A 25,633-nucleotide genomic window follows, 5' to 3' on the forward strand; every position below is an offset into this window, starting at 1 on the left:
AAAATGAAGTGAAATTGTTCAAATAGTTTTTAAATTGTTAATTGTGATTCAATGTGACTCAACTTCCCAAATACAAGTATGCAATCACTTTATAATTTTGTTTTATGTGGAGAAGATGAAACTGTCTAAAGCCAAACAACTGGGATTTAAGTAGTATGTAAAACAGTTGCTTAAATTACTAACATGTGTCTAAGTCTTTTCAAATTATAAAAACATTTTCAATACATAATTTTCTTTTAATAATTCTGGCAGTTCTTTCAGTGACTGGTATTATTATCTACACAGACCCCAATTAAATCAAATTACTCTTTCAGGAAGTTTATGGATACATTATTTATTCTTTCTCAAAGAAAATAAATATCAACCTCTTAAATAATCACTACAAATAATCACTACAAAAAGCAAGATTATGTATTGGAAAGCAGTTTTAATTTGAACTGAGTTCTTGAAGTGTTGGTGGTTATTTACATTTTGCTTGATTATAGTATTTATATCAAATCTTCAAAGAATCACCAAGGATCATGTATTGTGCTCTACTCACTCTAATAAGGTACTTACTAAATCTTTACAAATAGATGGCTAAACATCAAGTGTATTCCTCCTTAAAGATTTCCAACACAAGAGAGCGTACATATCTTTTAGTAACACATTCCACTGCTTAAATTACTCTCAGAAAACTCTCAGTGAACTGAATCTAAGTCACTCCTGTTACAATGTGGGCATGGTGCTTTTCACTAATCTCAGGAAAATTAGATAAGTGAATCCGAAATTGCTTGCTTATGAATTGTACACGTCTGCCCACAGGTACATATTTGTAATGCTATATGCACAAATATGAATAAGTGTACATAGTGCTTCAACTTAATGGATTTATTTGTTTACTGCTTAGAAATATCAGCCCTACTTTGAATTACAAAGGATGGTGTCACAGAATTGGAAGATCATCAGTCCGCTCTATAATCACCTAAAGATGCTGGTTCCTATCACTGCCTGTAGAGATGTAACCAAATTGTTCCGCGAGTATAAGGGATAGAATTGAATGGGATTGAGAGGAAGCTAAATAAGACTTTTAAAGAATCACTACATTAGGATTAGAAACCTCTTCCCGAGAGAAAAACATCAGCGTTTCTGAGTTTCCATTTAAATATATGAATCCCTTGAGTGTTCCACAATAATGCAATTTTTTTGAGCTAGGTAAACAAAACACACAAACAAAAATGGATTTTAACATCTCCTGGAGTGATAAGAAGAAATTAATTATTATTTACATTTTGTTTCAGCAGTACAAGAAGCTAAAGGTCAATGCACTTCCTCTCACACATTGTCATGGGCTAACTCCCAACTCCATTACCACTGATGCTCAGATTTGCAAAGGGGAGGATTCTTCTCTCTCATTTAATTCACATCTCATATTGTTATACATGCCAAGGACATTTCTCATCTGAGCTCCTTTGTTTGCTTGAGTTGGTTTTTCAAAGCAAATGTGAAAAATGGCTATCAAAAGAACATTTGGATCAAGGCAATGAGGAAACTTTGACAAGCCTGGGAGGTAATACTTAAGTACCTTGACCCTTGAGTTTATCATAGCCAGTGATAGAATGTGATAGCTAAACGGTACCCATCCAGAATGGCATTAAGGGAGAAAGTGTTCCCAGGAGTACGTCCACTAAAGAAGAAGCAATTATGTGCCATGGACCACACAGCGCAGCAGTGAGTGGGATTATAAGCGAAGGAGGCAGAAAGCAACCCACCTTTCATTTTACAACAGTTTAAGACCCTGGAATATGCTTCCCGGCTACACACATTTTATATGTAATAAGGCTTTTGAAAAATAATTGAATTCTTGATTTTTCTTTCTTACTTTTTATAAACAACTATATAGTTAAAAATGATAAGCAACCTCATCATACCAATGGTGAAATATAAACAGCATTAAATAACTCATTGGAAGACGTGAAATAAAGCCAGTATGAGGCCAGAAATGGGGCAGTGTGCTAGTGACTAACGTTTAGCCAAGTCTATGATTCTCTTCTTGATTTTGCCCATTTTCACAAACTGTTAACGGAGGCAGTATAGCACAAGATGGCAGCACTTGTATCTTCACTATCTACCATACGGTTCAGGGCAGAAAAACACGTTGTAAATGTATTAGGAAACACATACTTGAGGTTTCTCTGAAAAAATCATTCTTTTATTTTTTTCTTATTGAGAGGCAGCGAGGCAGAGACAGACTCCTGCATGTGCCCCAACCGGGATTCACACAGCAAGCCCGCACCAGGTAATGCTGGGCCCATCTCGGGCCGTTGCTCGGCAACTGAGCTATTTTAGCACCTGAGGCAAGGCCACAGAGCCATCCTCAACAGCCAGAGCCAACTTGTTCAAACCGTTTAAGCCATGCTGTGGGAGGGGGAGAGAGAGTGAGAGTGAGAGAGAGAGAGAGAGAGAGAGAGAGAGAGAGAGAAGGGGGTTGGGATGAAGAAGCAGATGGACTTTCAAACACTGGGCTGACACTCTATCACTGAGCCAACTAGTCAGTGCGGAAAGATCATTCTTATAGCTGTTTAAGTGATCCTGTAATAAGTCCTGATTGAACTGAAGGAATTCATGACTGCTGCCTTTTAAAGGTGCAGTTCACAGATGAGGAAACTGATATTCAGATGGGTTGGGCAGCTTGCCTAAGAAAAGAGGTCACAGGATTCAGTATCTGGGACTTCCCTCAGATTTGTCTGACTACAAACCCTATAATCTTTCATGATGCCATTCACTCAGTCAAGGACACAAGATAAAACATATAAACATGCTTTGTGTAATTTCTGCTACAGAACCTAAGTGAGATGTACAAATGCTACATCCTTTTTTGATTCTTTTCAAATTTAATTTTAGGGAAAGTTTGAATAGATTTAACAAAATATTTTATCTAATCTACTTAACCAAGACTTGAAGCCGAATGTTATCATTTGATCTAAAAACATTTTTGTCATTAGAACTCTGTTTGTATAAAATATTAAACACAAATCAGAAAATACACTTCCAGATCAAGAACATGTGCTCTTTGCAAGGATGTGTTTTTTAAAAGGTAAATATGACAGTCTGATTCGCTAATGAAATCCTGCCTCAGTGATTAGTCTAAAATGTAGTGAGATTTTTTTAACTTGAAGAAGCATGTTCTTCTGTGCTGTTACAGTCAGTACCATATATCATTTATTTTTATGAGTCCATAAAGTGCTAATGAATACATCTGCAAAGGTGGTGGTGTTGCTGCTGCTGTTATTATTTGCGGGCTATTATTTAATGTGCTATGGCAGCTTAATAAACTTCGTACTCTCCAGCTCCCACCAGTCTATTCAATCGGGATACCAGAAAATAAAGAGCAGAAACCCATAGGAGCATTCCAGGGCCACCGCATTCTGCTCAGCACTCAGCTCATTCCCCGGCGTTCCTTGGCAGCTTCAGGTTTTAATGCCGCTTATTGTTTTATGCCTCCTACCTCTCAATTCTTTGAGGGGGACTTCTCACCTTTGTGCTTCATGTCTTGTGGAGTCAATAATTAACTTTACATAGTGTTTAAATGCCTCAAAGCTGAATACCACCACTCTCATTATCAATATGGGACTTTTCTAACAAATATTTTCTTAAAACCATTTTCTTCTTTAGTCTCCATTAAATAACTGCCTACCAGTGTTTATGGTAATAGCGGAACTATTTATGGTGAATTTGAAGACCCATAGGAGGTGAGTCACCTGTGAAATCCTGTCCTCTCTACCTCAAAGTCTAGAGCTTTAATACTTATAATGGACATTACCATGTAAAAGACTCCATGAATCTGCTCACCTGCAACACATCACTGGGCTTAAAGTACAGATTGTCTAATTCTTGTCCCAGATCTAATGTTGCCCAACTTGGTAATATCTGTCAGGAAACTCCCAAATCTTGCTTTATTTAGTTTTCCCACTAGTAAAATAGAGATAAGAGTATCTGTTCTAGTACCCTCCAAGCTAGGTCATAGCTAGGGTCAGACGGAGGTCAACAGATGTGAAAATGCTCTAAACAGTGATGGATTATGGAGATGTTTGTGATTAGTAAGGATTAAGAGATTAATTAATGGAAAATCAGTTTTTGTTTCCAGATGTGATAAATCTACAGCATAATAGAATTTTAACACATTACACAGGGAAATATTTCAGCATGACAGGAAAATTACCAGGCATTCATATGTAACCTATAGTCTATTAAGACTTATGTTTTGTACAGAAGCTGAATAGCTTTGATTTTTACACTTTAAAACCAGGAGAATGCTCCATATGTGTCTTACTTGTAACCAAGCGAATATAAAACATATATCACTTTAAGCTTCATTCTAACTGTTGGCATTGGAATATCCTATCCTGTGTATAAGAAATCTCCCATTCCAGCCTGACCTGTGGTAGCACAGTGACTAAAGCATCAACCTGGAATGCTGAGGTCACCCGTTCGAAACCCTGGGCTTGCCCGGTCAAGGCACATATGGGAGTTGATGCTTTCTGCTTCTCCCCCCCCTTCTCTTTCTCTCTCTCCTCTCTAAAATGAATAAAATCTTAAAAATAAGAATATAAAAAAGAAATTACCCATTCTAATGTGTATACATAATAAAATGCACAAACTAATCTAGGTGGAAGAGGGTGGGAAGCGCTGCAGACGGCAGCTAAATGGAGAATGCATGCTAAAGGGGGCGGCGCTATTTCATTCCTGCTGAAGTTAATATTCAAGAAAGCAGGCCGCGCAAAGATCTTCCGAGCATGCGTTCTTTTCCAAGGAGGTCAGAAATTCAGTTTGAAAACACATCTCCTAAATTTCAAACATTGATAACCAATAAAAATATTATTAAATATTATGTGGACTGAATGTAACTTTATAGGGATATAGTTGTAATTTTAGATGTAATAGATAAATTCCTTGAGAGATACAAACTAATTAAACTTACTAAAAATGGAAAATCTACAAAAGGGAGATCAACTTAAAAATGAAAATCAAAACTAGAATTATGTCTATAAACATGTAAAATCTTTCATTTAAAGCTTCTCTGTAAAATTCCAATCATAAATTGCAAGTTCTCAAGTCTCCATAATCAGATACTTAAACCTAGGAAGCATATTACAAGAAAGGGATACAGCCCTGGCCGGTTGGCTCAGCGGTAGAGCGTCGGCCTAGCGTGCGGAGGACCCGGGTTCGATTCCCGGCCAGGGCACACAGGAGAAGCGCCCATTTGCTTCTCCACCCCTCCGCCACGCTTTCCTCTCTGTCTCTCTCTTCCCCTCCCGCAGCCAAGGCTCCATTGGAGCAGAGATGGCCCGGGCGCTGGGGATGGCTCTGTGGCCTCTGCCTCAGGCGCTAGAGTGGCTCTGGTCGCAACATGGCGACGCCCAGGATGGGCAGAGCATCGCCCCCTGGTGGGCAGAGCTTCGCCCCTGGTGGGCGTGCCGGGTGGATCCCGGTCGGGCGCATGCGGGAGTCTGTCAGACTGTCTCTCCCTGTTTCCAGCTTCAGAAAAAATGAAAAAAAAAAAAAAAAGAAAGGGATACAATGGTCTAATTTCTTTCATGGACACAATCGGAAAAGTTTATATCAAATGTGAGCAAAGAAATCTAGCAACAAATAAAAAGATTGTACATGTCATCTATACTTGATTTATCTGAAGAATGCAAAGTTATATTAATATTAGGAAATGAAGCAATGGGATTTTACATATTAACAGGAAAAAATGAGAAAAGTAATATGATCATCTCCAGCGATTCTGACAAATGAGTTTGATATAACTTAGCACCCAGTAACAGCCAAACCTCTTAGAACACTAGGAATAAAAGGCATCTTCAACAAACCTGCAGGAAAGATCACACTTTATGGTGGTTTACTAAAAGCCTCACCTCTGAGACCTAAAATGAAAACCAAGTATGAACAATAATCTCATTTCCCTGAGTATATAGCACAATAAGGTAAGAAAAATTAACAAAATGAATAACTGAAAGGGAGAAGTAAAACTCTAATGACTCACAAATATCCTGTATATGTACACCTAAATGATGCTGCAGATACTCAAATTTGTGAGTATATTAGCAAAGTCTCTGAATATAATACCAAGAAACAACAGTCAAGTTGTATTTGTCCATATCAGCAAAAGACAAATAAAAAAATAAAATTCTAAAAAGAGACTACACTGCTCACAAAAACTAGAGGATATTTCAAAATTAGTATGAGTGATAAAAAAACAAGAACATCAGAAAAGCAAACAAGTCAAAGAAACGTCCTATTATGCAAATGACATGCAAAATCACTTTTATTTCATTGTTTAATTTAAAAGAATCAAATGCTTTTTTTATCGCTTCATATTCATTTTGAAATCTCCTCTAATTTTTGTGAGCAGTATATTTACAAGTGCAGCAAAAATATTAAAAACCTAGGAAGAGGAGATGAATATAAGTGACGTCAGAGGAATGGCAGCATGAGGGATCCCTTGATCACTCCCCTTGAAGTTTCACCCATTTCAACAGCTATAATTCAAGAAAGAATTTCCTGAACAACTCATAAACACTGCTGAGAGACCCATTCATTGAAACATCTAAAGGTGAGCAAGTGGGAGCGAAATATGGAGATGAAAATGGAGAGGATTCAAAGGAGCCATGGCTGTAGCTCATGATGGGTCTCAGCTCAGAAAGGGGAGGAAGGCCCTGGCCAGTTGGCTCAGCAGTAGAGCGTCGGCCTGGCGTGCAGAAGTCCCGGGTTCGATTCCCGGCCAGGGCACACAGGAGAAGCGCCCATCTGCTTCTCCACCCCTCCCCCTCTCCTTCCTCTCTGTCTCTCTCTTCCCCTCCTGCAGCCAAGGCTCCATTGGAGCAAAGATGGCCCGGGCACTGGGGATGGCTCCTTGGCCTCTGCCCCAGGCGCTAGAGTGGCTCTGGTTGCGATAGAGCGACGCCCCGGAGGGGCAGAGCATCGCCCCCTGGTGGGCAAAGCATCGCGCCCGCCGGGTGGATCCTGGTCTGGCGCATGCGGGAGTCTGTCTGACTGTCTCTCCCCGTTTCCATCTTCAGAAAAAAATACCAAAAAAAAAAAAAAAAAAAAAAAAAGAAAGGGGAGGAATCAGGCTGTGGCTGATACTCCCTTCGGTCAGAAGAAACAAAGAGATTTAGAGAGCATTCCTTCAAGAGTAGGCAGGACAAGCTGCAGCTAAGCCCAGTGACCTGGGAAGAAACAAAACATGAAGATCTGGCCACCGCTGTCTGGCAACTGGCATTCCAGACAGAGGCACAATGTCATGGAGCGTGGCTGCCTTCCTTTAACTTCTCAGAACTCCCCTTTCCTCCCCCTTCATGTAGGGTTGCAGAGCAAATGCGAACCTGAGACTTGGTACTACAGGAAAACATGTGCCCTGAAAAAGGGTGCGCTCTGAAGCTATTCCCAGGGTTGGCTGGAGGCACAGGGGGATGCCGCAGAGGTCCCCTGGTTGCCAGTGCTGAGAGGAAATGCAGAAAAAGAGGAAGCCAGGTTCCCCCAGCTCAAGCCACGCCCACGCATCAAGGCTGCACTGCCAGTAGCATCTGGCCACAGAGAACAGCACTGGGATTTTATGAATTTGAGTCCTCTGCACACCACGATGCCCTGCAGGGTTGGCTCCACGTAGGTTTACATTTGTTTGTATGAAAAATAGTCCAATAGTTAAAAATAGTAACACAAGAATAAACTCCATCTGTTATGTATATACTCACAACTGTAAACCAACTTTTGCCCCCCCCCCACTCCCGTATATTCGGCAAGAGCTATATTCAATTATTTTGATAGCAGCATTATTCATAGTGGTCCCAAACTGGAAACAATGCAAATTTTCTGACTTGTAAAATTTATAATTAAACAGTAATATATGTACAAAAAAGGAATACTACTCAGCCATAAAAATTAATGAACTAATGCTACATGCAACTTGGATGAATCGCACAAACATAACATCGAGGAAGAACAGTCAGTTAGAAAACTATATGTATTATAAAATTCCATCTACATTAAGTTAGAAATAAAACTAACCTGAGGTATTATTAATCAGGACAGAGGTTACCTTTGAGGAGGTGGGTAAAGCTTATGACTATGATAGAGATTATTGGAGGTTTCTGGGTGGATGGTAACATAATAACTGTGTGTTTAAGTGTGGAATTACGGATATGTGACCTGTGTAAAGTCTTCAGCTATAATTATGAGTTGTGTCCTTTTCTAGGTACCCCAATAAAATTTGTTTCAAAAAACATTGGCCATACTGTTAAGTATAGATTTTTTTCAGAGACCAAAAAGGCCAGAATTCTTTTCAGATGTTAGAATTAGCATTTCTATTCATAAAGCATATTATCATTCCAACATACCTGCATTTTCCCCTTGCAGTAATTTTCTCATGGATGTATGGTAATCTCCTCCAATAAAATTGTGAGGTTAGGAGGAAGCCAGGACTGAGTTATCACACAGATCTGCGTACCACTCCCAACCCAGCCACGTGCAAGCAACATGAACTTGGATTTAACTTCATTATGCATTGACTTTTTTTTTTTTTTTTGAATTTTTCTGAAGCTGGAAATGGGGAGAGACAGTCAGACAGACTCCCGCATGCGCCCGACCGGGATCCACCCGGCACACCCACCAGGGGTGACGCTCTGCCCACCAGGGGACGATGCTCTGCCCCTCTGGGGCGTCGCTCTGCCGCGACCAGAGCCACTCTAGCGCCTGGGGCAGAGGCCAAGGAGCCATCCCCAGCGCCCGGGCCATCTTTGCTCCAATGGAGCCCTGGCTGCGGGAGGGGAAGAGAGAGACAGAGAGGAAGGGGGGGTGGAGAAGCAAATGGGCGCTTCTCCTGTGTACCCTGGCCGGGAATCGAACCCGGGTCCCCCGCACGCCAGGCTGACGCTCTACCACTGAGCCAACTGGCCAGGGCTGCATTGACTTTTTAACTCGGACATAGAAATAGTGTTAAATATAAAGTATGTCAATTGGGGGGAAATAATAAGCACACAAAATGCTAATACTTACACTGTAATCATTGCTTCATGGGCAATAACTGTTGACACTTGGCTTAGTAAAATTATTTCCATCATATTTTAAGTTAGTTTTATTTTTAAACATGCTTTTATTCACCAAGTATAAAATTAGAAACTAAAGAGAAACATCAAAAAATATTTTCAGCCATATTTTCCTTCATAAATAATCTCTATTTTTAATTCTATAATCTTTAACACACCCAAGACTTTTTTTCCAACTTATCCCAAAGGTATATACTATAAATACTTTTTTTATAAATACTTTTTTAAAGATTTTATTTATCAATTTTTAAAGAGGAGTGAGAGAGAGAGAGAGAGAGAGAGAGAAGAGAGAGAGAAGGGGGAGAGGAACAGGAAGCATCAACCCCCTTATATGCCTTGACCAGGCGAGCCCCGAGTTTTGAACCGGCGACCTCAGTGTTCCAGGTTGACACTTTATCCACTGCGCCACCACAGGCCAGGCTTTGTACAATAAATACTTTTAATTATATAAACAATTTTGAAGCCATGATAGCAAAGGGGACTTCATAGTTTTCCTGAACAACTGCCTTTTAGTAGACTATTTTCCTTCCAAACAACAGAGGCACAAGTATGGTACAGAGATGACCAAACAATAAAAATAAAGAAGCTGTGGTCTTCACTATGGAGAAATACCAGCTACATGAGGAGAATCTGAACAGAGTTTTCTATGTGACTAGAGGTTCTCCAAGCACAATGAGAACAGGAGTATTCTGAGTAACACGAATAGCATGTACAAGACAACGACACACAGAGTATTGGAATGGCTTGCAGAAAGGAAGTGCAGTTTCAGAGACAGGAGGGGGCTGGTAGGAGAAAGCACTGAGAAACAGGTAGGGCTAAGGTATTAAAATCACTGTAAGCCAAGGCGGTCAGACACCGTGGAGGATGGAAAATGACCGAGGTTTGAAGCAGAGGAGAAACTGTACCCAATGGGCTTTTGTGAGCTCACCTGGACTTTCATGTGGAGACTAGATTGAAGAAAGGTAAGAATGAAGGCAAGGGTATCCAGGGGCAGACAATATAGGCTTTGCCTTGGTAAACAGTGACAGGAGCAAAAATAAAATAATAAATTTGAGTTATCTGAGGAACGCTGTGACCGGTTCCATGCAGAGGGCTCAGAGGAAACCAAAGGGATGGGGCTGGGATGAGGCCAGCTGCCTAGTGTGGGTGTCATGGCAAACAACGGCACAACAACAGAAATGGAGAAGACAGTAAGGAAGCAAGCTTCCCGGAAGTAGGGCACCATAAGTTAAGTTTCACCTTGTTGAGACTGAGGTGCTTTTTGGACGTCAAGGTGAATAGATCCTGAAGTACATGGGACAGAAGCAGCTGGGCTCAGGAAAGAGATCCGAGCAGAAGACAGCCAGGCCTATCGAATTCTGCCTATTGTCCGGAGCACAATTTTCTGAAGTGACGTGCAGAAAAAGCCTTCCGTTTTCAAAGACAATATTGCTCACATATCCCTTATCTCTGCTTAGTTTTCCCTTAAAATTAAATTGTGCTAGCTCTATAAACATTCTTTAGGGGATGCCAATATCCTGGAAAATCCTTCAAAATAATAAAATATAAATATATTCAAAACAGCACTGAACAGAAATATTCACCTTTGTAATCTAGATAGACACTGTATCGTGTCTATCTAGATACAGTTGCATCAATTTATTAAGAATCTATATCATCTTGCTTTGATTTAATATTAACCTTGTGCCCAAGTAATGTCTGTGATCCTCTTTCTCTCTCTCTACGTATATCAATATATATGTATATATATGTATGCATATATTTAAACAAACATATATATATTCATATGTACAAAGAAAACATAAATGTATATAAATGTAAAGGTATATATATACATACACATCTGTATATAGTTATACACCTATATTTATATTCACATGTATGAATAGGAAGTCAGATCTTTCTTATGAAAAACTTCATTTCTTTAAAGATATTGCTTTTTATAAATGGCAAATTTTCAAACAATAAACATACTTTTTCTGATTTAAAACATGAAAGATGAGTATATGACATTTGCATGTGACAGGCTAACTTCGCAGGACAGTTCTATAAATCTAAAATCATGTGACAGAGGGAATTGTCCATTAACCACTCCTGTTCTGGTAAAAGTTACACAGTTCTCTGGCTAAATCCTCCAGTGGCATCTTTCCCCAAAACTTTCTGACCCAGCAGGCTGAAGGAGTCCGATTATTGTCAGTCCAATTCCTGGCCCATAAGTCAGGTATCAGAAAGAAATATATGAAAACACAGATATTCCCTACCAACCCACATAGGGATAGAAAGGCCCACCTCAATCTACAGACATATTGTGGGAGGCTTTGCAAAGTACTTTAGGGAAATCAGATATGTCATATTCATTCCATTCCAGTGGATCAACCAACAGAAAAAAATTCCGTTTAGTGACTTTAGATGAACAAGAAAGTGAATATGAGTACATAGTCTTATGTTTAATAATCTGCACTACAATTCATTTTCTAGGTTATCCTTCTTCAAAAGACAACGCTTATCTGTGTCCATTCTTTTTGATCCACCTTTAATTCTCCAACATTGTAGATTGTTAGATGTCTTTAACCTCAAAGTCATCTAACAAAATGGTCCAAATATATCTGATATGCCAGACACACTCCTGGGTCTGTGGCCTTAGCCCCCTCTAATACCACCTAGTTGGACTCTCAAGTATTAACTTGTATAGAAGAACATATCTAAAAATGGAACTTAAACAGCATTGCCTTTTCTCTGGAAGGTGGTTTTTACTAGAGCATCTCCTGTAATCTATGGACCTAAGCATGGGTCTGATTCTTTCCTACTAGAAACAGCTCTCTCCTTAGAACAAAAGGCCTTCTCTATGCTCTCATTGTCTTTTTTCAAGTTCTCAAATGTAAAAGCCCCCAGAAGATCTGTGCATCTCCAAAGCACGTCCCTTCCTTCATTTTTGTTTTGCTCAAATGCTTCCTTCTCAAAAAGCTTCCCCTGACCACTGCATATAAAACTACTCCCTTCCCCGGGCGCTTTTACCTTAGAGTTCTCATCTCCTCTCTCACGGTATAAAATGTGCTCAATTATCATGATGCGTCGTGCTCAGAAAGCACGCTTCATGGAGGACCGATTTAGGCTCTGTCCATACTTAACCTCGAAGCTTAGACTTTCTGCCTGCCATCTAGTAGGCACTCAATATAAATTTGTCAAATGAAAAACATTGTTCTGTCCAGAACACTCTCCCGCTCTTTACTGGTTAATTGGTTGCCCAATTAACCTCTATTTTCCTGACCCTCTAGGGCAAGACAGGTCATCTAGCAATTTATATTTTTGTCACGTTGAACTCATCATGGCCATAATTTTACACTTAGTTGCATTTGGTTAGGGCAGGTCCAGGAGGGCATGTTCCAAGGTTCCATGACTGTCGTCCCCCGCCCCTCCTCATCCCTGTACTCTCAGCTGTCATCCTGGCAAAGAGCGGCTGCTCAATATGTGGTTTTTCACTGAAAGAATTATAGTAGCGTTTAGTGTCACACTAATTCTAATTCTTAGGTAAGCCCTGTCTGCCTGCCAAGTCTCCTCTAACACCACTGTTCTGAACCCAATGTGAAAGCTAACTTGGCCCTTTCTCAGCTCCTTGAGGATAATGTGCTCACTTGATATACTAATTCTCCATCCTGGAAATTGGACCCACCCACCCGATCCCCTTTTCACACACTTCATAAAGCTCTCTCGAACACATCCTTTAAATCCTATGAGACGTCACTTCCCTAGGGAATCATTTCATGCCTTCAAACTTCAGTTTAAGTCAGATTGATTTGTTGTCACAAAACCTTGTGCCCTTTCCTTCATAGAAGTAAATTGTGTCCACTCTTAACTATTTGCTCATTTTTGTAAATATCTGATTAATGCCTATTTCTTCTGCTTGACTCTAAGTAGCAGGAGAGCAGTTGCCAAGCCCAGCACAGATGAAAAGGAATTAGCATTTGTTTTCAAAAAGGATACCTGCTTGACCAGGTGGTAGCGTAGCGCACAGAGTGTGGGTCTGGGATGCTGAGAACCAAAGTTCGAAAACTCAAGGATTCCGGCTTGAGTGTGGGATCATAGATATGACCCCATGGTCGCTGCCTTGAAGCCTAAGGTCGCCCAACAGAGCAAGGAGTCACTGGCTCAGCTAGAGCCCCCTGGTCAAAGCACGTATGAGAGAGTAATGAATGAACAACTAAGGTGCCGCAACTCTAAGTTGATGCTTCTCATCTCTCTCCCTTGCTGCCTGTTGCTCTTGCTAAAAAAAAAAAAGTAAGAGAAAAAGTAAAAAAAAGAAAAAAAATCAACAACAACAAAAAAACACAAAAGGCAGAGCCTGAAAAATGGCTACGATTGTTTTGTGGTTCCAAGAAAAGCAGTTAGCTCATAAGTGACTCACCCTGAGCCAGGGAGGAAGTTACCAATACTCCTTTTACTCACTATTTTACCTATTACCCAGCACAATCCCTCAGACACAGAAAGAACATAACAAATACTCAATGAAAAATGGAATGCAGGATATTAAGAAAAGATATGGTGATTTCCTCCAGAACTGAAGACACCACATAAATGACCCCTCTCAGTTATTTAGACAAGCTACTCCTCAATAAAATTATTGATTGGCATCAATGCTTACAAATCAGACTGTCTACTGACATCCTGGAAGGCTCTAAAATTAAAGACAAGTTTCGGATCAGTGGTGACATTTGCTGAGGGACAAGCAAACCACTAAAAGAACCACGAAAAGAATTACATTAATTTACATCAGACTGCACTTTTCAGAATATGATCCTCCGGAAGTTATGCCCTCTTTCAGAATCCCTAAGCTTCTGTGCTGACCTAACTTTGTTTTTCTTCAAACCTTTTAAAATGAATACTTCTAAAACTCTTTCAAAGTTAGAGAAAATTTAACTTATAGAGTTCATAGAACTATCTTTTCTTAAAATTTTATTTAGAAAATTAAATTTAACAGGGCAACATTGATCAATAAGAGTACACAGGGGTCAGGTGAACGTTTCTATACCATTTGAACTGTTGATTATGTTATATACCCATCACCAAAGTCAAATAATTTTCCATCATTGTATATTTGTCCCTCTTTACTCCCTTCCCCCTCCCCCTCCCCTATATACCCCTCTCCCTGGTGGCCACTTCACTTTTATCTATGTCCATGAGTCTCATTTTTATATCCCATCTATGTGTGAAATCATATAGTGCTTATCTTATTCTCATTTACTTATTTCACTCAGGATAATGTTCTCAAGGTCCATCCATGTTGTCATATACATCACTCTGTCATTGTTTCTTATGGCTGAGTAGTATTCCATCGTACATAGGGACCATACCTTTTTTATCCAATTGTCTATTGAAGGACACTTGGGTTGTTTCCATGTCTTGGTCACCGTGAATAACACTGCGATGAACATGAGGCGGCATGTGTCTTTACGTACCAACACATGTAAAGATATTCTCTGAGTAGTTTTTTCAGAGTTCTAACCCAAGATGATAAGAACACATCTCTCATTGTACTTAATCAAGAACTTACTTTCCTAGCTTTCCCCATCTGCATCTCTTAACTGAAGACCACTGGGGATTCATTTTGAGGCTCTGGATGGTACTTCAGCTAATTTGAGTGAAATAGATGAAGCAATCGTAGTGACATGGGAGACTGTGGCGGAGAAAGAAGTTGTGGGGTGAGCATTCAACACTATCAGACCTTGAGCTATGGATGACCAGACCTAGCTCTAAAAAAGCCCTCAAAGAGTCTTCTGAGGTCCCTACCAGGTTTTGTCCCCTTGTATGAAGTTCATCTACCTGTTTTTCTTTCCTAAAACTCTTCCCATAACTTCTAACAGAATTCCTTGGAGAATATGATGATCAACTCACTCTGACGTATGCATGGAATTTTTATCACGTGCAGAGGCTAAGTGGCTCTTCCATTGTATTGATTTCTCTCTCTTTTTATCCTTTATTATTTCTTCTCTCTACCAACTTCTCTTTCTCCTCCCTTTCCTTTTAAAAATTACACTAGGATGCCCCTGACCTGCTGGCTCAGTGGTAGAGTGTTGGCCGGGCATGTGGAAGTCTTGGGTTTGATTCCGGGCCAGGGCACACAGGAAAAGCACCCATCTGCTTCTCCACCCCTCCCCCTCTCCTTTGTTTCTATCTCTCTTCCATTTCCACAGCCAAGGCTCCATAGGAGCAAAGTTGGCCTGGGCACTACGGATGGCTCCATGGCCTCTACTCGGCCTCAGACACTCGAATGGATGATTGCAATGGAGCAACACCCTGGATGGGAAGAGCATCGCCCCCTAGTGGGCTTGCCAGGGGGATTCCGGTACGGTACATGCAGGAGTCTACCTCTCTGCCTCCCTGCTTCTCACTTCAGAATAAAATAAAATAAAATTAAAATTAAAAAAATAAAAATTACACTAGGTAAGACAAGTTTTCGTTCATTTTCAAAGAACCGAAGAAAGAATCATTCAAATTTCAAAGGCAAATGAGAGTAATTCCATGGCAATTCAAATCATTGGTTAAAGAAGGCACAGAATTTCAGCATGGATTTCTCATGGACTGAGGAAACTGAAGGAATGAGAAGAAAAATGCTACAGTAGGGGCTTTCTTACCACTTAATTCCTTGTAACTCTGCCCTTTTAAATACTAGTCTAGATCACTGGCTTTCAACCTTTTTATACTTGGGGACCAGTGAAAATAGGGGAATTATTTCAAGGACCGCCAAGGCCGAAATCACCCTGAGCATAAGTGAATTCAGCTAAGATACTTTGGTCTATACTCTTCCTACAATATCAAGGTGGTTAACTCTTTCAGGACCGGCCCAAAATTTCTGGTGGAGCAGTCCACGAGCTGGAGTTGAAAAACACAGACTATCTAAAAGTAAGGTGAGAGCAGAGAGCTACGGAAATGGAAAGGCACACACAAAGGTAGAAAGGGAGTCGAGGGGAAAAGAGGAGTTTGGGAGGCAATGGTCCCACCAAGGATGGGGGAAGGCAATCACGGCTAAACGGAGACTGAGCTTGTGTGAAAAGGATAGCCAATACATGCATAGTTCTATTAGCAGATGTCCCTGGGCAAAAAAACAAATAAAAAACAGAAAACGGTATAAAACGAAACTAAGTAGGATAAAAATATAGAAAGCCTTAGGAGCACCACTTTTGATGTATCCTTACCTAAGATCAAACCCAGATACCATCTGTCCATTCTATGGACTCTTTATCCAGGTTGCCTGGTCCCACGTGCATCACCGCCTTGAAATAATTACATATTCCAGAGCTAGGAATAAGAGGTCTGGTGATGCCAAAATGGACGTTTTTCAGTTGTTTCTTTTTTTTCTTTTTTAAATTAATTTTAATGGGGTGACATTGATAAACCAGGGTACATATGTTCAGAGAAAACATTTTCAGGTTATTGTGACATTCAGTTATGCTGCATACCCATCATCCAAAGTCAAATTGTCCTCCGTCACCTTCTCTCTGGTTTTCTTTGACTAGAAAATTCTATGACTTAGAAAAATTTTTGTCTTCACTTTTTTTTCACTAGTCACCTTCCCAATCTCTATTCCACAGCCTCCTTTTATCTTCTCTGAAAATTTCTGAGAAATGTTTTGTATTAAATTATTACCATTGGTGATTAGTTATAACTCTATTGTATCTGAACTAAAGGATTCCTGGCCCTGGCCGGTTGGCTCAGCGGTAGAGCATGAGACCGGCATGTGGAAGTCCCGGGTTCGATTCCCAGCCAGGGCACATAGGAGAAGCACCCATCTGCTTCTCCACCCCTCTCCCTCTCCTTCCTCTCTGTCTCTCTCTTCCCCTCCCGCAGCCAAGGCTCCATTGGCGCAAAGTTGGCCCGGGCACTGAGGATGGCTCTATGGCCTCTGCCTCAGGCGCTAGAATGGCTCTGGTTGCAACAGAGCAATGCCTCAGATGGGCAGAGCATCGCCCCCTGGTGGGCATGCCGGGTGGATCCTGGTCAGGCGCATGCCAGAGTCTGTCTGACTGCCTCCCAGTTTCCAACTTCGAAAAAATACAAAAAAAAAAAAAAAAAAAAAAAAAAGGATTCCTTAAAATGGCTACAGCAGTGGCCCATCACTAATCCTTTAGCTGGACATGAATATAAGAGTGTGTATACAATATATTTGAACATATATGAAACAATGCATTATAATAACAGGTGTCATAAACCATTTAGATTTGTAATCCCTGCAATTTAATTGAAACAGAGCAATTAACATGAGTCACTACTACATATTATATGCTCAGTTGTAGCAATTCAAGAGTTTTCTCTTTGTCTTTTAATAATGGCAAGTGAGATAGCATTGTCAGAGACTGGCGGTCTAGGGCAGTAACACAAGAATTGACATTTCACTGGGATAAAAAAGAAACTCAAGTCACACAAAAGGAGAACAATATAGAGATAAGGCTTTAAGAAACTGTGTTATAAGTTAAGTAAAAGAAAGTAAGTTTAGAACAACCTTGAGCTGATAAAGCTATTTAAACCTACATTGATTGGATCCTTAGACATGTCAGACTACTGGCCCTTAACTATCACGAAGGCAAAGCAGGCCTTTGGTGGGTACAACGAACATCTCAATTATAATCTGTAGTTGTGTATATATATGAATGTCTGTGTCACACTCAGAACAATGAATTGTGCTTTTCCCATATTGTTGATGCTTTCATCTACTGATATAGCTTTGTTGAAATTGTTTTCATTTTTTTACAGTAAAACATTATTATTCCAAATTAGTAAGAGAAGATAAAACTATGACAACATGCACATCATCCTTTGTTTATATGTACTGGTCATGTTTCCAAGGACACAGTTACTAGGATTCAGATTCAATGAGGGCTTGAAAGGTTAAGAATCTGCTCCAACTAAACGTCCATAACTTAAGCATCCTGCTGTCAAGATGACAACTCAGGGCTTCCAGGGGAAAACACGGTGAAGGTGAACAATTTATTGTTATTTGATTGAACGTGATGCTTTTGTGGGTTTTTATTTTACTAAGTTTGAAGCAGATGTAAATAATATTCACCTGATCAATCCTCTAATACATACTATATAAATATAATAAAAAACGAAATATGTGGCCCTGGCCTGCTGGCTCAGTGGTAGAGTGTTGAATCCAGGAAGTCCTGGGTTCGATTCCTGGTCAGGGCACACAGGTGAAGTGACCATCTGCTTCCTTCCTCTTCACCTCCATCTTCTCTTTCTCTTTTACTCCCTATCCCACAGCCATGGCTCAACCGATTTGAGCACAATGGCCCCAGGCGCTGAAGATGGTTCTGTGGAGCCTCCACCTCAGCACTAAAAATAGCTTGGTTGAGAGCATTAGCCCATGATGGGCAGACCATCGGCCCTAAATGGGGGTCTCCGAGTAGATCCCAGTGGGGCACATGTGGAAGTCTATCTTCCTTCCTCTCATTCAAATTAAAAAAAAAATGAATCTGCATTTTGATATTTCCCTAGAAGCCAGGAAGCTAGAATGAGCAGAGTACATCGTTAATGAAAGGGAATTATGTACAAATAAGACATAATCTGAATTAGTTTAAATAAATCTATTACACTCTAAACATATAAATTCCATTATATACTTTCCAATTACTTTTGAACAATTAATTATTTTAAATATCATATTTAGTGTATTAAAGAAAATCATCTGACCTTAAGTTGCTCTTCCAAAGCGACAGTTGCATGGTCGCCACTAGCTTCATCGACCACCACCACCATGTGAGTGAGAGAATTGACCCTGACTTGTTCCTGTTCTAGGTCTTCTTGAAGAACCTGAAAGAAAAATTTGGAAAGTAAATTAAAGTGACTTCCCAAGTGAATCCAATTTGTTTCTGCCATGCTTTGGGTAATGTAATTTTTTTTTTTTATTAAATTCAACCATTCTGAGCAAAATTTCAGCTATGATGCTCAGCAAAATCTGCATATTTCTACCAGCAACTGACCTTGGAAGTATAGCGAGAACATCCACTTAGAAAGGTGTGATAATGCTCGGCCCCTTATCCTACCTTCTCTCACTTTTCCAGGACTTTGCTCCTCTGGGCATCTTCGATGTCTCCATCTCTACTGAAGTTCTTCATCATCAACCCAAACAAAGAAAACTCTCTTTATCCAACAAATCTCTCCTGCTGCTCCCCTAATATGTGTTCCTCTTCACTAAAAAATATTTCGTGTTTTTTAGAATTATTCTTACCACTTCCTTACCCTACTATTCTCTTTGCTCAGGATCCCATTGAAACACCTCATAAAGGTGCCATCAACCTCCCTGTTCCCAAATTGAACCACCATTTGTTGATATCCTCTTACTGGGCATTTCGATTACTAACCTCATTAACCACTCATTCATTCTTGTCATCCTTTTCTCCTGAGCTTCAATCATCATCACACCTCACTAAGCGCTGCTTTTCGGCTCCTTTGCTGGTTCTTTCTTCTCTGCTCAGCTATAAATTAGATGTCAGCCCTCTGTCTTAAAACCAAAGGATTTCTATCACACCAAGAAGGAAAATCCAAATTCTTTACCTGAAATTATTTTGAAATCGAGCACTTGCCTAACTCTTCAGTCTAAGACCGCACACCATTCCTGCCCACTGATCCTGTTTCAGTCACAGCTGTCTTCTATCTCTTCCACAGATGTCGAGCTATTTTCCCACCTGAATTGTTCTTTCTCCATACCTTAAAAAAATCTCTCCTTCTAAGAGACATTGATAAGAGTGGGGTGGTTACAGGGGGAGGGGGGAGAGGGAGAAGGAAAGGGGGAGGGGGAGGGGCACAAAGAAAACTAGATAGAAGGTGACAGAGGACAATCTGACTTTGGGTGATGGGTATGCAACATAATTGAACGACAAGATAACCTGGATATGTTATCTTTGAATATATGTATCCTGATTTATTGATGTCGCCCCATTAAAAAAATAAAATTATTTTAAAAAAAATCTCTCCTTTTCATTCAGGATTCAGTTACTTCTTCTACTCTACTCTACTCTATTCAATGGTGTGTTCATCACCCAAGGAAAATCTTATTCCATCACCATGTACCCCCCCTTTATCTTCCTCTACCTCTCTTCACCTCCCTTCCCCTCTTGTAATTCCCATACTGTTGTCAGTGTCTGAGGTTTGTTTTTTTCTTTGCTTAATCCCTCAGTTTAAGTGTCACCTGCCCAGAGATGTTTATCATGGAGATGCTATCTCCATGTTCTTTAATGACTATTTTTCTATCAATTTCTTTAAAATAACATTTTTACAACTCAACATTTTCTTATATATTAGGTTAGTCATTCGTTGCTTGTCTCTAATTACTGGAATATAAAATCCACTGGAACAGGAGATGTTACCTGTCCTTCTCACTACATATTCCAAGCAACTAAAGATCAATAAACATTGGTGAAGGCAATATGCACAGATCAGTCTGGCAATTCCTGATTACATAAAGATTACAACCCAATATAAGGGGTCAGATTTTTATCTTTTAAGAGAGAGAGAGATAGGAAGGGAGAGAGGTGAGAAGCATCGGTTCTTTTTTTTTTTTTAAGATTTTATTTATTTATTTATTTATTTATTTATTACAGAGACAGAGAGAGAGTCAGAGAGAGGGATAGATAGGGACAGACAGGAATGGAAAGAGATGAGAAGCATCAATCATCAGTTTTTCGTTGTGACACCTTAGTTGTTCATTGATTGTTTTCTCACATCTGCCCTGACCACAGGCCTTCGGCAGACCGAAGCCCTTAAAAGCCAGCGACCTTGGGTCCAAGATGGTGAGCTTTTGCTCAAACCAGATGAACCTGCACTCAAGCTGGCGACCTTGGGGTCTCGAACCTGGGTCCTCTGCATCCCAGTCCAACGCTCTATCCACTGCGCCACTGCCTGGTCAGGCAAGAAGAATGAATTTGTCATTGTGGTACCTTAGTTGTTCATTGATTGCTTTCTCATATATGCCTTGACTAGGGAGCTACAGCAGAGTGAGTGACCCCTTGTGCAAGCCAGCAACCATGGGCTCCAAGCCAGCGACTTCTGGGATCAAGCCAGTGACCATGGGTCATGTCTAAAATCCCACACTGAATTAGGCAACCCCACACTCAATCCAGTGACCCCATGCTCAAGCCAGATGAGCCCATGTTCAAGCTGGTGACCTTGGGGTTTTGAACCCTGGTCCTCAGCATCCCAGGCCGATGCTCTATCCAATGCAATACCAACTGGTCAGGTTGGATTAGCTTTTTTAAAAGTGTAATTACAATTATACTAATGAGCACTGATAACCACCAAAGAGTGTTTCAATCTTTTAAAAACCATAGTATACAATTTTGGAGGGCAAAGATAAATAGGGGTAAATGGAGGAATAGGTAAAAGGTAAACAGAGGACAAGAAAACAGAAAAGGCGTCTCTAGAACCCAGACACCCTGCCTGGGAGCTCCGGTTTCCGCAAGACCTCACCATGATCTGCTGATCACTACTGAGAAATCCCTGAATGACTAGGCAAAACTTTTAGCCAACTATTTTGCTTCTTAGAATATTTTATTATATAATACAAGAATGGAGAAGCAAGTCTAGGGCAAGGCCTGTAAAAGCTGCAGCCCCTACTCAGGAGACAAGAATGTACGGCATCTAGCAGACTAGCTTAGTGATTCACTCTCCGGTAGGTACGAGGGAGGTTATTAGGATTTGCTGCCTCACTAACTCAAATGCACGAGCATGTTTACCCTAGGACTTTTATTCAAGTCCACACATTTTAGAGCATTCTAAAATCCTTTACTTTTACTTCCACTCTCTAGATTTTCACGCTACATTTTCAAGTGAAGCAATTTAGAATCAAATGACTATGCATCTATTTTGTGTGCGGAGTCCATACTATCAGGCCTTTGACATTCCAGAGTTAACACTGGTTAATAAAAATCTTCCTGCTATGAGGCCAACAATGAAAACATTAACATTCAGAGTTGTCCTTGAAAGTCACATTGAATCTGAGGTTTTCTGAATTACATAAGTCAGGACTGGGAACATTTCAAGTTGTTTCAGCCTGGAGTTTTAACATTAATAATTACAATAATATTTTGGTAGTCAGTATAGCATAAGTTGGTTTCTTTAATTTTGGCCAATTATTTTCTCCGATAATTCAAGTATGAGAGTAAATATAATTACACATATTAAAAACAACTATAAATTAATACTATACTGTGCAATTTTTACATATAAATTATTTTTACTGTTTTAATATATTTTAGTAAAGGATCTTGAGCATTGTGTGAGCCATGATATGCTTATTTTCAGACTCAGATTTCAACTTTTTAAAGCACATGTGATCAACTATATTATTTATTTCCCCCAGTCCTTGGATTTTTGATTGTTTTGCTTATCTATTTGTTTCCTAATCAGAAATTGCATTCTTGCCATATTCATCAAGGATTTACGATGTATGCTTTTGCAGCCATACAGAAGCGCCAGTAAAGCTATCTGTGAGTTGGTAGCTTCAAAATCAAAGACACGAACTATCTGCACTTATATTGATTAGAGGGGGGAAAAGAACCATGGGAAAGTCTCCACAGTGGCTGAAAATCGTACTGAGTGCACAACACCGGGGTAGATTAGCATAACTCTATTTCTCTTTCCTCTTCTATGACTTTTTCAAACTAGATCTCTTCTTTTGCTCCTAATCAGGGATTAAAATAAAAATAGGTTAAACTGACCTTTCTGAGTATACACAACAGCTGCAAGACAGAAGCTACTAAAACACAGAAACTTACTTCTTATTTTCCCAGATATTAACCCTGAAAATAAGTAGCAATGAATATCACAGTATTAGCTAATCCTCCCCACATCAGCAACAAAACACTATAAAATATCCAATGTAAAGTGTTCATTTTTTAATGAGGCTGATTCTCAGAAGTAGCAAAAATGCTACGCACCAAAAAAATCTAAAAAAAAAATTTCTCTGCCAAACTATGGATCCATGATGAATAAAGCCGTAATCACTGGTGCAAAGTATACCTTCCTGCTTCCTTCTTTGAGAAAACATGGATTCTCAAGACTACTAATTTTTAAAGTACATTAAAGTTTTATAAAGCTATTTTAAAATTAATTTTTAATTAAATACGTACTTCTTATGGATTTGAAGTTCTCTTAGCTAGATTTATACAATGGAGATTTATAGTTGATATGCTAATTAAGCCTGAAATATGCATCAAATTATTCCAAATACAGATATACACCCAGAGAAGTACGCTAAAATTTTGGCCAATCAGAAGATAATGTATTTAAATTAAAAAGTTGTAATATATGATCACTGAAGTATGTTTTTCTTAATTAAAAGCATATAAATTATTTATACATATATATATGTACTAGGTATTTTATTATGTATGGATGCTTTGCCATAGTTTTTATTAAAGTAATACACTTGTTACATTTACCAGATTTTTAAAAATATGTCATGTTCCTAATTAAGTTTCTATACCATTATTAGATAGAATCAAATGTCAGCAATGTTTGTTCTCTAATGTCAACTAACAATCTTTTTCCCCCTTATGTCAAGAAAAAAGGCCAACAGTAAAATTTAACATTAAAAAGGCCTACATATGACAAACTTACATTTTTTATATTTCTATTTCTTATCAATTATCCTCTACTAAAACCACCTGACCAAATTTGTTATTCCTGTTGTGCATATTCATAATTTTATGACTTAAATATGACTTTTATTCTACATCTTTTAAATGTCACCTCTGGAACAGAATTAATTCTTCTTGCTCTGGCCCATGTCAAGTTGTTTTCTTTTTTTGTTTGTTTTTTTTCTTTTTTTTTAAATGAAAGAACAGATAGTGAGACAGACTCCCGCACACACCATGAACAGGATTCACATAGCTATCCCCATCTGGGGCTGATGCTCAAATCAGCCGAGCTATCCTCAGCACCAGGGGCTGGCACTGGGACCAACTGAGCCACTGGCTGCAGGAGGGGAAGAGAGAGAGAAGAGGGAGAAGGAGGGGTGAGAAGCAAATGATTACTTCTCTTGTGTGCTCTTACCCAGAATCGAACCTGGGACATTCATACACTGGGCTGATGCTCTATCCACCAGGGCCAAAGTTGGATTTTAATAACTAGCTTAAGATGATCACTGGAGAGCCTGACCAGGCAGTGGTACAGTGGGTAGAGCATTGGACTGGGACACGGAGGATCCAGGTTTGAAACCCCAAGGTCGCCAGCTTGAGCAAGGGCTCATCTGGTTTGAACAAGGCTCACCAGCTTAAGCCCAAGGCCGCTGGCTTGAACAAGGGGTCACTTGGTCTGCTGCAGCCCCCTCCCCGTCACGGCACATATGAGAAAGCACTCAATGAACAACTAAAGTGCCGCAACAAAGAATTGATGCTTCACATCTCTTTCCTTCCTGTCTGTCTGTCCCTATCTGTCCCTCTCTCTGTTTCTGTCACAGAAAAAAGACAATCACTGGAGAAAGAGTCACTTCTGTGATGACTTCAGACTTATGCTATTATACTGTAACTTTCTTATCACTCATGTGAAATAATACCTGGAGGATATGGTCATGGAAATATTTAAGGCTAGGGAATTACTTAATTTGCTACTGACAAGAGGTGAACAGCAACAATTAATAGAAAGGTAGAGTAATAAGAAACATGAACACCTGACCAGGCAGTTGTGCAATGGGTAGAGCGTCGAACTGGGACAATGAAGATCCAAGTTCAAAACCCCAAGGTCACTGGCTTGAGCGCAGGCTCATCTGGCTTGAGCGCGGGCTCACCAGCTTGAGTGTAGGATCGCTAGTTTAAGAGTGGGATCAAACACATAACCCCACGGTCACTGGTTGAGTCCAAAGGTCACTGACTTGAAGCCCAAGTTCGCTGGCTTGAGCTGAAGGTCGCTGGCTTGAGCAAGGGGTCACTCAGTCTGCTGTACCCCCCCATCAAGACACAATGGAGAAAGCAATCAATGAACAACTAAGGAGACTAAGGAGCTACAATGAAGAATTGATGGTTCTCATCTCTTTCCCTTCCTGCCTCTCTGTCCCTAACTGTCCCTTTCTTTGACTCTCTCTCTGTCTCTGTCACACACACACACAAAAGAACAAGGTTGGGTCTCCTATAAGCTCCATAGGAGGGCATGCAATATTTCCCTTGGCCAGAGCATATGCTCAGCAACATGGAACAGAAAAGGGCAAGTGGATGCCAAGGTTTATAGTTTATTTTATTATTTCTTTGACTTTAATGATTTACAGAAAGCTGCTAATACTTGCTGGTCCTATAAACACACACACACACACACACACACACACATACACACACACCTAGAAACAACAAAAGTCATGGGTTCTAAATGAATTCTAAAGTCATCTACTGCCTCCCACATATCACTTTAAGTTAATATAATTACAAAGGTATTTAAAAAATATTAAGTTTAAGTAATTTGTAGTTGTTTAGCTTAGGCAAATAAATGTACACAGAAGGAAAAAGTAATGAGTACAAAAGTTCTATTAAATATAAAATTTACAAAAATAATCTTAAGAA

At 39.8% G+C, this 25,633-nt stretch overlaps 1 protein-coding gene across 6 annotated transcripts in view; it reads right to left on the reverse strand.

Annotated features, from left to right (window-relative positions):
* The window catches only part of DMD (dystrophin), a 1,890,745-nt gene that overhangs the window by 1,638,386 nt on the left and 226,726 nt on the right, over positions 1-25,633 (reverse strand). For all 6 annotated transcript variants that reach the window (XM_066356826.1, XM_066356825.1, XM_066356822.1 and 3 more), the window contains one exon: positions 18,777-18,896. In XM_066356826.1, coding sequence (XP_066212923.1) covers positions 18,777-18,896 — 120 coding nt within the window. The remainder of the gene's footprint in view (positions 1-18,776; positions 18,897-25,633) is intronic.

Source organism: Saccopteryx leptura, chromosome X, assembly GCF_036850995.1.
Source record: "Saccopteryx leptura isolate mSacLep1 chromosome X, mSacLep1_pri_phased_curated, whole genome shotgun sequence".
Lineage (NCBI taxonomy): Eukaryota > Metazoa > Chordata > Mammalia > Chiroptera > Emballonuridae > Saccopteryx > Saccopteryx leptura.